Here is a 16815-nt window from a genome sequence, read left to right as displayed (position 1 = left end):
ATTCCCATAGGAGATTCCTAAGTCATCATAAGAGCACAAAAATCCCACCAAAAAAGCAGTCAATTATACACTAAGAGAGAAAAAGGGTTTGTAATGGGAGTCACCTGGAGATCAGCTGTTTTGTCTCTGAAACAGGTGCATACACAACCTCAAATTGTCAGTCAGCAGAGAACAGCCCACCCTCTGGTGACAGGCAGCTGCTCTTGTTTGTAGAGATTACAAAAAAAGGAATTCTCCTGGGAGAAGAATTTGTTTAAGCCTTCTCTATTTTCTCAGCTCTTTTGTAACGCCCCCAGGTTGGGCAAGAACCATTATCTTCCATTTCAGGAAACAGTGAACCAGGCAGAACCCACACTTCAGCAGCTGCACTGTGCAATAACCGTTTTCTAAGCTCTGCTTGATAGTGGGCTGCTGCAGATAAGTGTGAGTAGACTGGAAAAGTCTCTAGTTAAAACGGTAACACAGAAAATACCAAGTGAGGCCAGATAAACACCCATCTGATCTGCTCAAGCCATGCCCCAGCCTAGACAGAGAGCATGGCCCCCAAGGCAGAGGACACCAGCAGAATTTCAAAAAATAAATTTCTATGTATTGAAAGAAATTAGCTGTAAAAAACCAATATATGAATCCCACTTTACTGGAGTCTTTGATATAGCTATGGATACTAATTTATTTATGTTTCAAGGAGTCTGAAGGTGATTCTTTGTGTTCGATGCCAGCTGTTGGAACGCAGAGAGGCGGCGGTCGGGCCGAGGAACACGAGGAATTCCGGGGCTCTCCGGGCGCTGCGCGGGCCGCTGCTGGCACCTGGCGGCCGCGCCGCGCCACCGCCCCGGCCGGCGCAGCCCCAGCACTCACCCTGCCCGAACAGAGGCACCTGGGGAGCAAAAAAGGCTAAAAAACCCCCCAGAGCTGCTGTTTGAAACGTTTACTCAATACACTGATAATAGGTCCAAATTACATTTCTTGAATATGTTTTATAATTCTGATCTCTCCAAGCTTTTCTAAAAAAAAAAAAAAACAAAATAAAACAAAAAACCAAACCAAACCAAAACAAAACAAAAAAACAAAAAACAAAAAACAAACCATAATGCAAAAGGCAAAGTCCATTGGACAAAAAAAGCAACAATCTTAAATGGGATGCAACATGATTTTCTTTTCAAGTATTAATAAAAAAACATTTACTATGACTTCTCTGGTTAGCTCCCATCATCTTCGAATACCTAGCATGAAACTTTAAATCCTAGTTTACTTTTGCACAAACACAGTCAAATGAGAGTATTTTCATGAGCACTAAGGACTCACAAAGTTTCTTGATACTCATAAATAACATACACCCAGAAACACGCCTAAGCACTCAGCTGACTGGCATAGAATGGCCTGGCTGCAAAACCAGGGAACCTATTTTCCATCTGGGTGGCTGGAATAGCATGGAGTATTTAACACATCCTGTATATTTCTGTGCCCAGTCTAAACTATGTACTCTGAAAGGAGCAGGCTTTAACAGCAGCTGAGAGCATCATCAGCAATTTCTCTCAACACCCCTGCATACATCAAGAATGTTCCATACTGCAGGGGCACAGCCAACCCGTTCATGCACCCATACCTATGAGGCAGCTGACACATCAGTAAAAGGGAAAGATCTGATCTGGAGGGAGTGTAGCAGGCACCCCTGCCTGCTTTTTCTGGCAGAGAGACTTGTGGAGAAATATCCTGGCACTTCAGGAGCACAGGAAAATAATCAGCATCAGATCTCTCTACATGGCAAAATGAAGTAGGAGCAAGTAGCAAACTCCCACACTGAACCCCTACTCCAAAGAAGAGTTCACCAGCAAAAAGGTAACAGGCTGATGATAAATACTCTCCTCATCACCTTTATTGTTTACTCTGTAGTGACCAACTGTTATGTTCATAACCAGTTGGTACTGAGTGACTGCTTTGGTACAGACTCCACCAGAATCCATGGAGGTAGCACCGACACTTTTCAAGAACAAAAATGGAAAACAAAAGCATAGGGTACTTACCTGTTACTACATAGAGCTTCACAAACTGACTCAAAGCCTCGCCTATGAAAATTAAGATGGTGCTAAATATTAGACAGATGCTTCACTTGTGTCTCTGGTGACACAGTCCTGGCATCACAGAATCTAATGTTTCCTATTTCACTGAAAAATGGTTCCACTGGGATTGTTGCAAACAATAAACCCAAAAGACATCACATGCCATGTACCCCCCAGCTCATAGAAACACGGTGAGATCTAACCAGGGAAGTTTTGAAGAAAGCTGTGACAAGTACAGGGATGCAATGCACATGTCAAACTACCTTCAGTCGTTGTGAGAAATAAGCAAAGCTGCCAAGTGGATTTGGTCCCCTCAGGCTTATGTCCAGAAGACAAATGAAGTTACCAGAAATTCAGTCTGCCTTAATGGCAGGAAAACAGCAGGCTATTGACCCTGTGGCATTAAATGAAGTACCAGGCTTAACAACCACTGTTTTCACATTCTTTCAGAATTCTGAAAATTAGGAAAAAAAAAAAATCTTCACAGCAGTTTTTCCCGGTCTCCCCACAGTTATCACCCTCTAAAAGGCTTCAGCTGCTATGTTATTTTGTATCCTTATTCTTGACTGCACAGGTGTTACACAGCAGAACTGTGGTGGTCGACCCTGGCTGGACGCCGGGTGCTGACCAAGCCATTCTATCACTCCCCTCCTCAGGAGGAGAGTGTGGGAAAAAAATAAGACGGACAAAAAAACCTCATGGATCAAGATAAAGGCGGTTTGATAAAGAAAAGGCAGGACATGGAAGCGAATGAAAACACAAGATTTATTCTCTACTTCCCATCAGCAGGCGATGTCCAGCTATTTCCCAGGAAGCTTCAGTGTGTGTACCAGTTGCTTTGGAAGACAAACACCATGATAACAAATGCCTGGCTCTCTCCGCCCCACCCCCTTCCCTCTCCAACCTTCTCTTAGATGTTGTATCTGAGCAGGTATCTTACAGAATATCCTTTGGTCAGTGGGTCAGCTGTCCTGGCTGTGTCCCCTCCCAAGATCTTGCCCACTCCCAGCCTCCTGGCCAGGGGGAATGCTGGAGAGACAGCCTTGATGGTGTGGAGGGCTACTCAGCAGCAGCCAAAACACTGGAGTGTTTGTTATTGACACCTTTCTAGCCACCAATGCAAAGCATAGCACTGCGAGAGATGCTATGGGAAAATTACTCCACCTCAGCCAGACTCAATAAAAGTGTTCAATTCAGCAAGGTAATAAGCATGAGTCTTTTTCTTAAAGTCTTTTCATCAATTCCTTGTTTCTCAATCTCTACATTTAAAGCCTTGGCAAGTATTTTCATTGCAACCTTTTTGTTTTGTTCTCAGAGTCTTTCTTGCATGTCAACGCCCATTTGAGTAATTTTCCTTCATAGGAAAGGTCCCAGCTTTGTCCAGGATCCTTTGTTCTTCCAACTAAATCAGAGGGAATCTAAAGGAACAGCTACCTTGCTAAAAGTCTGGATTCACCTGAAATTGAGGTGGTCCTCCTCAGATAAAACTCTATGTAGTTTGGGTACTATTGAAGTACATCCAGTATAAATTCAGTCACTTAAACACAGGTTTAAAAAAAGCAGCACAAAAGCCATCTGGTCATAGTAGATGTATACAAATCAGATCACCACGAGTAAATTAATTAATACTTAAAAGAAAGGGCCATTTAAACAACAAAAGAAAAAAAAATATTACAGAAAGACTGTTTCCAAAAGCAACAGATACTGATAATAAATATTATAACTGTGAGAGTTTGAAATCTCTATTTATGCTACTCAATGAAATGTAATAAGGAACTAACTTGGGTTTTTTTTAGCAGCATCTTAATTAGCAATCGTTAGCAACAACATTCAGTGCACATAGAGCATTTTTCATCTGCTACTGATTAGAAAGGAAAATCTGAAGAATGACTTGGAAAATCACATCCTAGATATTAGCATAATAACAATGGGAATAAGAACTGAATGTGTTTACAAAAGACAGGGAATTTCTCTAATAGAAGCAGTTGATAACATTGTCAAGTTTGCTAAAAGGCAACAGACAAGCTGCTATTTCAAATTTAGAGGCAGTAGGAAAAAGGACAAGTTCCACTGGGTGTAGAACAGTACATCACATATTCTCAGACCTCCAGGAGAATAGGCAACAAGGGGGAGCCTGTTACCTGAATTTTAAGAGTTTTTATGTAGTGACAAAAAAAAGGATTTTCAAATCGTGGAAATCAACAGAGCCTTTGGGGGAGGGGTGTGATTTCAGGCCTGTAAGTACTCAGGTGTATAGTAATACCAAAGAAATGTGTTAACTAGTCTGCTGTATGCAGAAGTAGTTTACCACTGAGGTGTTACACATGATCCACAGAGGTAGGAAAAAACCAGAATTGAAATCTAGAGGTAAAACTTAGATTGTTACATAGAATCTGAAAATCACTTCCACTGCAAGTATACTCTGAAACAATGAGAGCAGCAGAGGCTCAGAGCATTACTCAAGAAATTGTGCAAAACACTATTCTTTAGGACCTGGTAAAATTTCTGAGATAAAGACTTTATCAGAAGAACATGCATGAATTAAAATTGTTTATATTAGAAAGTTAAATTCAAATGAAAGGTGGGTTTTGAAACAAAAGGTATTTTTATCAGTTGCCTGCTAAGCCCCAGAGAACTCAGAAGGACATATTTTTCCCCTCAAGCTTGCAAACACACCTTTCATGCCCTTGGCAAAGTATTTCTCAATCTTTCTAAAGCTTGCTAGACAGGCTTGCAGAATCACAGCGTATACTGAGTTGGAAGGGACCCACAAGGATGGATCTTAAGTGAATGAACTGTATGGGGATCAAATCCACATTAAAACACTGGCATTATTAGCATCATGCTCTAATAAACTGAGCGAATCTCAGTCTTGCCAAAAAAATGTATCATTATGCTCATGTAGGACCCCATATTTCTTCTCTTTTTTCTTTTTTTTTGAAATAGAGTCTACTTTATTAGCTTCCCTTCTTCTACCCTTCAATCATGTTTTTCTTCAGACAATTACACTTCTGCCCAGTAAACAGATTGATCCTGGTCTTCTATTACACATCTGTTTAATTATAGCTTAGCTAAGGCTATGGAATTACTTGACTGCTTTTAAAGCAAAAAGAGAATCACAGAGCCACAGAATTGTTAGGGTTGGAAGGGACCTCTGGAGATCATCTGGTCCAACCCCCCTGCCGAGGCAAGGGTCACCTTGAGCAGGTGACACAGAAATGTGTCCAGGTGGGTTTTTGGTCTCCAGAGAGGGGAAACTTCATGACCTCCCTGGGCAGCCTGTTCCAGTGCTCTGTCATCCTCAAGGTAAAGTTCTTTAGCTCAAGGTGGAATTTCTTGTTTTAGTTGATGGCTGTTACTGTTTGTCCTTCTGCTGGGCACCACCAAAGAGGATCTGGCACCATCCTCTGACACCTGCCTTTGAGATATTGATATGCATTGATGAGACCCACTCCCAGTCTTCTCTTCCAGAGACTAAACAGGCCCAGCTGCTGCAGTCTCTCTTCATAAGAGAGATGCTCCAGACCCCTCATCCTTTGTGGCCTCTGCTGGACCCTCTCCAGTAGCTCCTTGCCTTTCTTGCACTGAGGAGGCCAGAGCTGGACACAGCACCCCAGAAGCGGCCTCACCAGGGCTCAGCAGAGGGGTGGCATCACCTCCCTCGACCTGCTGGCCACACTGTTCCCCATGCATCCCCTGGCTTCCACTGGCCCTCCTGGCCGCCCGGGCACTGCCGGTTTATGGTCAGCTTGTGATTCACCAAGACGTTGCTGCTTCACCTCATTAATTTTTTCCAGCAACTACGCACAGCTTCTTTCGTAGCTGCATCACGTAAATATTTAAGTTATAGGGGAACCTTTTCCCATTAAGATCTCAGAGTGCTCCGCAGCAGGGAGGCTCCAAGAAGAGGTTGTGCACAGCCGTGCTGCAGGCTGGAGCGCCCCGAGCCCCGGCAGCTCCCGGGCTCCTCGGCTGGAGTCGGACGAGCGCTCCCGCGCTCCCGCCCGCAGGCGCCCGGAAACGGAGGGGGAAGAGGAGCCCATTTCCCGTCCTCGCCTGCCGCTTCCGGGTCGCGCGCCGCGTTCCGCTGGAGGCGGCGGGGCGGGAGCTGCGGGGCGGGCGGCGGTCCCCGTCCTCCTCCTCTTCCTCTTCTTCTTCATCTTCCTCCTCCTCGTCCTGGTGCCGCTCGTGGCCGCCGCGGGCTGTGCCGGGTGAGCGGGGCCGGGCAGGTGCGGGTGCCCGCGGGCGGGGGCAGGGGAGGCCGCAGGGCCCGGGGCTGCTGTGCCGGCGGCGTTTCGGCTGCAGGTCTCATCCTCTACCAGTGTAGGTTTATCTTCTCCCCCCCATCGCCAAACAAAACCAAAAAATAAGTGGCCTTAGCCAAAATCCGCGGTGGTTCTGGTGCTGTCCGCGGGTTCCTGCTCCCCGTGTTCCCACGTAAAATTGCTGGGATTTTGAGAGGCCGCCCTAAAGCCGCGGAGTCTATTCCTGCTGGCCTGCTTTTCCTCCTCGGGGATGTGTGTTAACTCCTTTGGGTGTCTGTGGAATAGCGTTTCCTCGGCAAAGGTGAGTGTGACTTGTCACGGCTCAGCTGTCCAGGGAGAGGAAGCGGCAGAGGCAGCACACGGTGATGATCACTTTCTTCCTTGTTTAGTGGGACAAACATGGTACCTTCTTAAAGTACTTTAATTCACATTTGTTTTAAAATCACTGGGTCAGCTAAGAGTAGCGTGTACATAGTTGGCCCTAGGCTTCTGGCAGCTGTTGTGTTCTGGCTAATGCCGAGCACACCCACACCTGGGAACAGAAGACTAACACATCACAAACTGGTGAAAGAGCCTCAGTCTTTCGGGTAATTACCTGACTTTGTTAAACAGAAACTCGTGGAAAAAAGAGTTTCACTTATATGCAGGAGATGCTTTTATACTTCTAGCAACCAAGCTTATTTTCTGGATATTAATCGTAAAAGTTGATACAGTTGCACTCAAAATAAAGTCCTTTAAATTTCTGTTTAAAGTTATGTGACAAAGAAAAAACGTGACCTCATGAGTATTTTTTTCTGTGAATTGCAAACATTTCAAATATCTCTAACGATTTAACATTTCTTTTTGCAGATTAATAAAGTTACTGAAGCGTTGTTAAGGAGCTAGAATGGGAGTGAAAGGAGTCTTAATTATTTAGTCCCAGTTAGGTATTTTGACTATAGAAACATGGGATTACTCTGGGTCTTGTTTTGGAAGTTTTAGGCATTCAGCTGGTCATAAGAAACAGGAATTAATCTTGGTATTTGAGTATTTCCTCTTTTATAATGGTAACACTTGACCAAAATACTGAAGTTTAAAATGGCTTGTTCTCATCTTGTTTTAGCTTTTTCTTATAAATTGCTTTAAATTAGTTTGTGGATTTTAATAAATATTTTGACTGTAATCGATCATTTGGATTCTGTGGCTTTTCTTTTGATTGTCCAACTTGAACTAGAACTGCAAGAGTGTGGTATGCTAATGCAAGTCATCAGTATGAAAGATGATTTTTTATCTCCTCTCTAATCTAAGAGTTTTACAACTACTCTTGTGGTTCTTATTTTTAAAACTTCAACATTTTCTCCAGGTTTAAGTTTATTTTATCATACAAGTTCCTCACTGCCACAATGAGGCTAGTAATTCTTGAAGATTATGATCAGGCTAGTGAATGGGCAGCCAAATACATCTGTAATCGTATTATCCAGTTCAAGCCGAGTCAAGGAAGATATTTCACGCTTGGTCTACCAACAGGCAAGTTTTATTCAAAGTCTTTGTAAATAAATAAGCCTAGAACAATGTTTGTATCACTGCTAGCAGATACAGTAATTAAAAAACCATAAGTATTATTTTTGGTAATGTTCTAAATTTTTCATTTTTAAATATGGATTTGATTTCTGTGAAAAGTTGTGGTAGTTTGAGAAACTGATAAATACTAAATGAGAAACAACAGATTGCTTGTATGTTGAAAAGCATTGTAGCAAAATTTGACTGTGAATGCATTTAAATACACCAAAATGTTGTGCAGATACACAGAACAGTAGAAAAACTTTATTTAACAGGGAGTACACCTTTGGGATGCTACAAAAAGCTGATAGAATATCACAAAAATGGAGATCTCTCTTTCAAATATGTAAAGACTTTCAACATGGATGAGTATGTAGGTAAGATGTGCTATTATTTGAGAACACACTGTACTTTTTCTTTTGTTCTCCTTATAAAAACTGTTAAATACTTTGTCAAAGCACCAGTTTAGTCTACTATGTTTGTACTTCTATATTAGACTGCTGTCCAAGCATTTTTCTCTATTTCTTTATCTACAAAAATGCAAAAATAAACACTGGTCTAAATTCAGTGTTTCACAATACTTCTGTAGACATTATATTGTCATGTAATATTGTGACTGCATTTCTATTGAAGGCTTTACAGTCTGTGTTAAGATGTATGTGAAGGGAATGTAAACCAATTACCTTGTACATGCCAACAGGAAACCTTCGTTCTTGACATAGTTTCAAATCTTGCTTTATTTGCTCAGGTTTGCCTTGCATGCCTTACACCAGTTACATACAGACTAGAATTAAGGCTGTTTGGTTAAATCTTGTCATGTGGTAATTTCACGCTAAATGATTTCAGGGCTTCCCAGAAATCATCCAGAGAGCTATCACTCCTATATGTGGAATAATTTCTTTAAGCATATTGACATAGATCCGAATAATGCCCATATCCTTGATGGGAACGCACCAGACTTGCAGGCGGAATGTGATGCATTTGAAAAGAAAATAGAAGAAGCAGGGGGGATTGATCTGTTTGTTGGAGGTATGAGGAAATGCTCTATGGTTAGTTACAATTCAAGCATGTAAACCAATTCTTTAATCACCATTTTCATAACTTGACTAAAACTCAAAGATTTTTTCAATTATTGTGTAACAAAGTTCTGTAACTAACAAAGAATCAGTAAAAATACCAAAACAGAATGGTTGGTGTCCAAGTTTCTAATGATTTAAGTAAGTTTTTATTGAAAATGGGGAACCAAAAGGAAAGGATGAGTCCTTTTTTATTCATTTATAATGTTTGAGGATATGTGTTGATTCTCAGGCCTGGAATGATTTATTTTTTTTAACTTTGAAAAGGCATTGGTCCAGATGGCCACATTGCATTCAATGAACCCGGATCAAGTTTGTCTTCAAGAACAAGATTAAAGACTTTAGCAATGGACACCATTTTGGCAAATGCTAAATACTTTGATGGAGACTTATCTAAAGTACCAACTATGGCGCTAACAGTTGGTGTGGGTACAGTGATGGATGCTAGAGAAGTAAGAACTCATTTAGTTCTAGTTGCATGTGTGTTTTCAAGATTAGTTAGTATTGCTACTGGGATTGAAAGTAAAGAGACCTTTGTTTTGCAGGTGATGATTCTTATAACAGGTGCGCATAAGGCTTTTGCGCTGTACAAAGCAATTGAAGAAGGAGTGAATCATATGTGGACAGTTTCTGCTTTCCAGCAACACCCTCGCACTATCTTTGTGTGTGATGAAGATGCTACTTTAGAACTAAGAGTTAAAACTGTGAAGTACTTTAAAGGTGAGCACTGAATCAGAGGTTACATGTGTTTACGCAAAACCAACAGCTTTGAAATTACATTGATTTAAGTTTGAGCCTTCTGCAGTCACTAATGTATAATGTTATATAGCCAAAATATTAAATATTAACTTATTTCTTGTGTTTGGAAAATTGCCAGGAGGCATAATTTGTGCTACCTACATTCCAGACAAATCTACTTGGGAAGAGTATTTCCTTTGCTCCTAGTTTTAAACTATAGTTTGGTAATCTTTAATTTCAAACTGCAGCAATCTGGTGTTCCAGATTGCAGTTCTTAAGTATACTAGAAAGTTTCACTTAAAGAAAACTCAATACATTTATTAATCCTGATACATTTCCATGCTGCTTTTGCTATGTGATGTAATGTGATGTCTAGTAAACTGTGATACAGACTTTGAAGCCACCTGAGGACATTTTTCAGGTGCAATTAGCATAACAATCTATACTGACTTTGAAAACATTTCACCCTTTTACTGTGTTTTTCGTATTTATAGTAGATATATTGGGGCAAACTTAAAGTAAGTCAGGATGTTTGATAGTAATTGAGACTTCCTATGCTGAATCTGTTTCACTGAGAGTGTAGAAGCTGAGAAAAGTAATTTCCTCCTTACTGTATTAGCACAGCACATGCAATTGTGTGACTCAGTCGTCTTTCTCACTAGCCTGGGTACCTGTAGTAGCTGAGGTATCAGAGATCAAGATTGTAATTTATTGAATTCTTTTTTAGAGCATTATATCACCAGTGCTCATACATGTATTAGATTACACTTTGGACATTTCTGTGGTTTTTACCCTGATACCTCTTGTGGCCAACTTGGTAATTTTGGATTTTTCAGTGTGCTGTTCTCTGCTATGTATTTGTGGGATAGGAGGGAGGGTTAATCTTTGCATGTATCACACTGCTCGAGAATACTTACTGTTGTTTTCAAAGATAAACTTCTCTGACTGCTTGGATAAGTTTTAAACATTATCCTGTATTTTATATAAGCAGAGGCTTTGCTTGGTAAATACAAACCTAATGTAGAATCACTAGGAATGAATGACACTGAACATTGCTTTAAAAACATCAAGGGCTACAATTCATGAATGTGTGCTATTGTGTCACTGTAATACACAGCAATAGAATTTTTTAAAAGATAATTTACTTTAAACTTGCTTAATTTTACCTACTCTCAAATCAGTGATATTTTTTCCCCTTGTAAGATGGAGAAGAAATCAGTGTGGGTCAAATTTGGAATTTTTTCTGAATCTTGATCTTCAGGTTAGACTTCTTAGGGAAGCTAGGTAGTTCTTAATACTGCTGTTTGTGGTAATGATTTACAGGGATTTTTCACCACTTAAAAATTTCAATATGAAACTGCAATATTTTTGTTTTATAATCAAGTACCACACTGGCTGGTAAACAGATCAACCTATTCAATTTTTTTCTAACTTTCTGAAAACGTATTTATTATAGATTAAAATTATCAAGTGTACTTATGGTTTTACTGTAAAAATGAAAATACCTTTCTTGAAGAATGAAACAGAAGATGAATTTTGAATTTACTAATTTGTCTGTGGATAAGTTAGTTCAGGATAGTTTTTTTCCATATGCATGCTCCTCTTAAAACTGTATGCAGAAATCTGTTTATTCACAGCATACTTGAATATACAGTGGGACTTTCCTTTGAAATAATTGTTTTGGCATCTATGAAGTCTGGTGCATTCCTTTAAAAAAATAATTTGTTTCTCACTGTTTTTCCTGTAACACTTTCACTAACACCATTTAAATATTCTTCATGAAGTATGGCAGAAGCAATACTTTGTAACCATTTTTCATGCATCTAAGAAGTGGGTAGTTATTTTCTTTTCATTTCCCCTTTTTAGAAGAGGAAAATACTGGTAGGAAGTTAAATGTTCTAAAGCTCAAAACATGTTTCTAGTCTGAGCAGTGTAAGCAGCTGTTACTCTTTCTGGACAAATGACTTTTATGTCAAATATATACTTAAGTTTTTGTCACTGTTACACTGAAAAGTATTAGACTTGATCTAACATCTGTATTTTATATTAAATAATCACATAGTGATTATTAATAGATGCTGCTAAGATGCCTTTTTTTGTGGTCACCTACAGCAATGACCTTAGATTGTATAGTTACTCAAATTTCACGTTGCTGCAGTGACACTAAGGTTGCCACCAGCTGCATCATGTAGCAAAGGTATTTGATTCTTGGCCACAGATAATCACTAAAATACGCAGTACTGCGAGATTTCTTTCTTGGTTTTTAAGAAAATTAATGTTACATATTTTAATTTTAGAAGTTGAATCTTTAGTTCAATGCTAAAGTGGACTTTTACTTTGCAGATTGTGAACACTGATCATTACTGTTATTAGTCCTTAAGGTGAAATGAGGTTAAAAACCTGCCTGTGATCCAATGTCATACATACCTAGATGTAGGTAACATTTTTACTAAGTTATAGCAAACTTAAGAGGGAAGCATCTTTTTTATTCATTGCACTTCAGCATTTTCCAGAATTAAAGGAGTTGAAGAGGAAAAAAAACCAACCCCCTTAATCATAGCTATGGAGGACTTGTATATGACAAAAAAAATGTCCAGCTAGAACAGAAAACAGTTGAACTGCTGAAATTGGGTCTGCATTAAGAGTCTGGATAATTTAATTTGATTTTGCTGTCTAGGACCACAAGTACATGATTATTATAATGATAGTATTACCAGAATGCTAGAACATTGCAAAAGAACTCAAGCTGTGGAAGTCTCACTATGTGTGCATCTGATTCTTACGGCAAATTGTGGTGTGAGGGAATTACGTTGCTGTTACGCAGTTTTAAATACACAAAAAAAAGATGTATTCAGTTCATTTGGAAGTATTCCAGATGTGCTTTATGGGTCTGTTATCAGAGAACTGTCTTGTCCCTCCTCAGCTGATACTGAGTATGTCATTAGTATGCAAGTGATACAGGAATATATCTGCTGTCTCTGATTTTGAACTACTTTAAATAGCCATTGTTGTTCTCTTCAGTGAACTATTTAAAATGTATACTTTGAAATAAACTCCAAATAAAATTATGGATAGAAGGACATGTTAACAAAGTATAACTAATGTAAAGCTGGCATTGTTGCTTTCCCCCCAAGGTTTAATGCATGTGCACAATAAGCTTGTGGACCCACTGTACAGTATGAAAGAAAACTGAAAGAAGATCGAAGAGGAACTCCATGTGGGTCAGCAGCAACAGTTTTAGGTAGCAGATGAGTTCACTGCTATGCAATATGCTGAAAACTGTTTAAAATGGGAAATCCTAGGTACTGTATTTTTAAAAAGGTCCAATATCTGTACATTCACATTCCATCTGTTTGCTGTGTTGTGCATTTTGCTTTAACATTTGGAGCTCTGCTGTTGGCTGGTACATCACTAAATGGAACAGAACAACTTGGGAGAGACTGCATGTTATGTAGAGAGGGGAAAAGCAGAGCACTTACTCTAGCAGAGCAATGTAATGCATCTGCCTCGTGTTAGAGATGATGACACTTCATTTCCCAGAATTTTTAATTTTTGGCTTGGTTAGTGTAACTACATTTTGCATTTGTGTCTCTAGGCAGAATGGTTTTGGCCTTTGTTAATACTATGGACTTGTAATAGTTGTACAATTTCTACTGTGAAATGTTCTGTTTACATATATCTAATGTACACTGAGCTTTTGCACTTGGTTGCCTTAAATTTGTCTTAAGCAGTTTTTGGGCATCTCAAGTCCTGCTGTATAGTCCAGGCAAATGAAAACACAAAAACAGTGCCTAAAAATGCACCAAATTCTTGAAAGTTACAACTTGCTCCATACTAAACTTCTACCATAGCACTTTTTCCTCTCATGTATTTCAAATTACTTTAGGATTTTTATATTTTTGGTAATCAAGCTTTATACATATGGAAAAATGTCAATGTTCCTTCCTGGAGGTACCTATTCAATTATATAACTGATATTACAATTAAATGCCTGAAAAGAGGTTAATTTACAGGACTATCATGTCTGCAAATGATCATTTAAAGCCAACTGTTAATCACTTTTTCATTGTATCATTATAAACATTGAGCTGTTACAAGGAATGTTATTTCCTACTTTGAGTATAAGTAAAACTTAAATATAAATATCTTAATTTCAAAATTGTTTCATTTCTAATAAAAATTGTCAAGAGTAAATACGTCAGAATTTCAGGGAGTGAGTAGGCACCGAAAGAGGAAGGTGAGAGTTTACTGAAGAAGACTTTTTTTGGGAAAGCCCTTGTGTAAAATACTCACTGCAAGAAAGTACAGCCCAAGTGTAACTTCAACAATTTAGCTTTTCACCTAAATGACAGGCATGTAGTCTTTTTTTACAAATCACATTATCTCCTGAGAGTCGCATCTAGGCTCACCCTTCCCATAAATAGTCTTACAGGGTCCTTTCAAATTGGGACTGTTCTCTGCTTCTGTGAGAGTACAAAAGCATGGAAGAGTCTGTCTATAGCAGTGTAGGAAGCCAGGCCTGGTGTTTCAATTCTCAATAGTACAGTGAACATCCACACACTTAAAACAGGCTTTCAGCTTTAAGGCTGTTTATGCATCTGTATTTTTGAAGCATAATGCAACATTGTAGGGGGAAAAAAGTTGAAAAGACTGCCTTGCAGGAGAATGCTGTTACAGGTAGTGTATGACTCAAAATGCAGTGTTAGGTTTGCCATTCTTACCCTTTACAGCTAAGCAAGTTTATAAACAATTATATTACAAAAAGCATGAAACTAAAAGTAGTCATGAATTTAGGTTACTATTAAAGGAATTGAATCATGTTTTTATCTTAATGATCATCATCCTTCTTGTGGCAAAATGGAGAATTCTATTGAGGAAGCAATATTCTTTATTCCACTACACATTCCAGTCATGCCTTGCTTGGCAACCTTACCTACAAAGCCCTTTGTGTTCTCAAGACATGCGAGTCCACAGAATTAGTGTCTTTTCTCCCTTTTAAACTACTGGACCTTCTGTGAAACACAGGCCACTTAAAATACTTGAGTATCCACCTTGAGTGCATCTGGGACTGTTTCTGCCTCTTTTCATGAACTGTTTTTGGCTGTTCTCCAGCTTGTTTCTCTTGTTAAACTATTTTTTTTAAATTATGAGTGCTATAGGATGTAATTTTTTTAAGTACTACCACACTGTTTCCATTATTCCACTCTTGAAGATACTTCCAACCATTTTATGAAATACCAGTTCTTCAGGAGAGTACCTTCCAAACTTTTAACTACTAAGAGCAAGTAAATCCTTTAAGTTGCATAAAGTTTAACCTGTTACTCTGCAGTAATGGCAAAGCAAGCATTTTCAAGTTCAGTAGGTCTTAAGAGTAAATTCTAAGTTAGCCTAGCACATCAACATTACTATTTTATTCTTTTTCTCAGTAAAATTTTAATGTATTTTCAAAGGAAAGGGGGAAAAGAAAAAGTGACTAGTGTTTGACAAAAAGTACCTGATTCTAATATTTCATGTACTGTAAGAGTACTAACCAGTTCATTTAAAGTCCTTGTTCTCAAAACTGATGTATGTACAAGTCCTCTCAGAATTAAGACTAAAATTTGTACTTTTTTTCTGCCTCAGGTGACTATAGTAAGGCTAAAACAGATTCTCAAGGCAGCTTTATCCATCTATGTAACTCATACAAGTAGGTAACATATACTTGATGTGTCAGTCAGTAAGGATATTATTTACTGTTTGGATACCCTCTAGCTTACCTTTAGCTTCTGCCTTATTCCTCAGGACAGAACCAGTGCTTTCTTTTAGGTCTAGTTCAAAGGGTGGGGAGCTTGTTTTAGCTCCTTTGCTCCTTGCATGTATCCCTGCATCTGTAGTTCCTTAAATGCTAGCTTTTACAGGGAGGAATAATAAATATGTTAGAACGCCTTTATCCACAGCAGCCTTCCATTCTTCAGGGTCAGTAGCAGCAGCTTAGGTACCTTTATTAGAGGTACAGGTACCTTGTTCACATCCAGATCTTTGGCTTTTCAGTACACCTGAAACAGCTTCAAATAAAAAAAAAAAAACAACCAGCTACAAACAGAGAAAAGCCCCAACAAACCACTGAAGTATCAGAATTCCCTCTTGCCTTTTTCTGTACTCTGAAACTAATACAGGTTGAAAGGGAACATGTCCTGAACGTGTCCTGTTCAATTCCATCCCTCCAAAGATTTTCCCAATTCATCTTTGTACGTAGGTCTAAATAAAACAACTAGCTTATGATTAAAGTGTAGTAACAAGCCTAAATTTAAGGGCAGACTTTCCTGGTGATTGAGTACTTTAGCAGGTATGACTAGCAATTTGTTCTCTAAAATATATTTAGTAACAAGAAATGAAGATTGTGAAGAGCTAAACTAGTCCCTGAAGATCAAAAAATAAATGCAGCTTAAAAGCTGAACTAATGGTAAACTTACACACTTCAACAAGTTTAAAATAAACAGTGTGGGACACTCAAAAAGTTTTGATTTTTTCATCTGACGTGGTTTCCTCTTAAGTTCTTTTTACTTAGAGTTTGAATTGAGATGCAGGAGATTGAGTATTCTTGTTTGGACTTAGTTGTTTATTATATCTTATCAGTAACACAGATACACAGAGAGTGCCTCTTTGTTGGAAGGGTGGAAAATGGCCGTGAGTTTTACTTTCCCAAGCTTTTTAACCAATAATGAGATATGTTTTTACTTACAATCCAATTAATAACTTTTCATGTTCTGCAGTGCGGAACTTTTGACCCAATGGCAGAACATTCAGGTTTGTGAAGAAGGAGGAGAAGGACGAAGACAAAAATCCACACCCAAAATCTTCCATGTTGTAACCTATTCTTACCTATGTATTCTAAACCTAATTTTCTACATTTCTACATATTTCACCCAGTGACATAACTTTTAATTACACAGCAACAACCTCAGTGTTACCACACAATTTAGGAAACTTTTCCCAGGGTTTTGGATTGAATACGGTGTTTCTGAGGATCACTGCCTCTCAGCACTGAAAGGCTCAAACTCAGAATCCAGGGTTCCAGCAGTTTCCCAGCATCACGATTTTCCGACAACAGCAACTTTAGAAATAGTAAAACAGGAAGCAGCTTGATGCTCTTGTGCC

At 39.0% G+C, this 16815-nt stretch overlaps 1 protein-coding gene across 4 annotated transcripts; it reads left to right on the top strand.

Annotated features, from left to right (window-relative positions):
• Positions 1–6119: 6119 nt before the first annotated feature.
• GNPDA2 (glucosamine-6-phosphate deaminase 2) lies at positions 6120–13829 on the top strand. Of its 4 annotated transcripts, XM_048302854.1 has the most exons (7): positions 6132–6271; positions 7668–7831; positions 8140–8241; positions 8711–8893; positions 9208–9392; positions 9486–9660; positions 12813–13829. In XM_048302854.1, the coding sequence occupies exons 2-7, from the start codon at positions 7708–7710 to the stop codon at positions 12869–12871; spliced, it is 828 nt and encodes a 275-aa protein (XP_048158811.1). In that variant the 5' UTR covers positions 6132–6271; positions 7668–7707; the 3' UTR covers positions 12872–13829. The 4 variants fall into 4 exon arrangements, with proteins under 4 accessions (XP_048158809.1, XP_048158812.1, XP_048158811.1 ...); XM_048302852.1 differs by having other exon boundaries at positions 6120–6271; positions 9208–9660; XM_048302855.1 differs by lacking the exon at positions 8140–8241 and having other exon boundaries at positions 6129–6271.
• The last annotated feature ends 2986 nt before the right edge of the window (positions 13830–16815 follow it).

The sequence above is a fragment of the Corvus hawaiiensis genome, chromosome 5 (genome assembly GCF_020740725.1).
Source record: "Corvus hawaiiensis isolate bCorHaw1 chromosome 5, bCorHaw1.pri.cur, whole genome shotgun sequence".
Lineage (NCBI taxonomy): Eukaryota > Metazoa > Chordata > Aves > Passeriformes > Corvidae > Corvus > Corvus hawaiiensis.
The sequence above is the reverse complement of the archived record's forward strand: the minus strand, read 5'-3'. Positions and strand labels throughout refer to the sequence as shown.

Bases quoted from the DNA above. Each gene is read 5' to 3' on its own strand.
- GNPDA2 (XM_048302852.1), top strand. From the start codon at position 7,708: ATGAGGCTAGTAATTCTTGAAGATTATGATCAGGCTAGTGAATGGGCA. The intron at 7,832-8,139 runs GCAAGTTTTATT...TTTATTTAACAG, and splicing joins CACGCTTGGTCTACCAACAG to GGAGTACACCTTTGGGATGC. The intron at 8,894-9,207 runs GTATGAGGAAAT...AACTTTGAAAAG, and splicing joins GATTGATCTGTTTGTTGGAG to GCATTGGTCCAGATGGCCAC.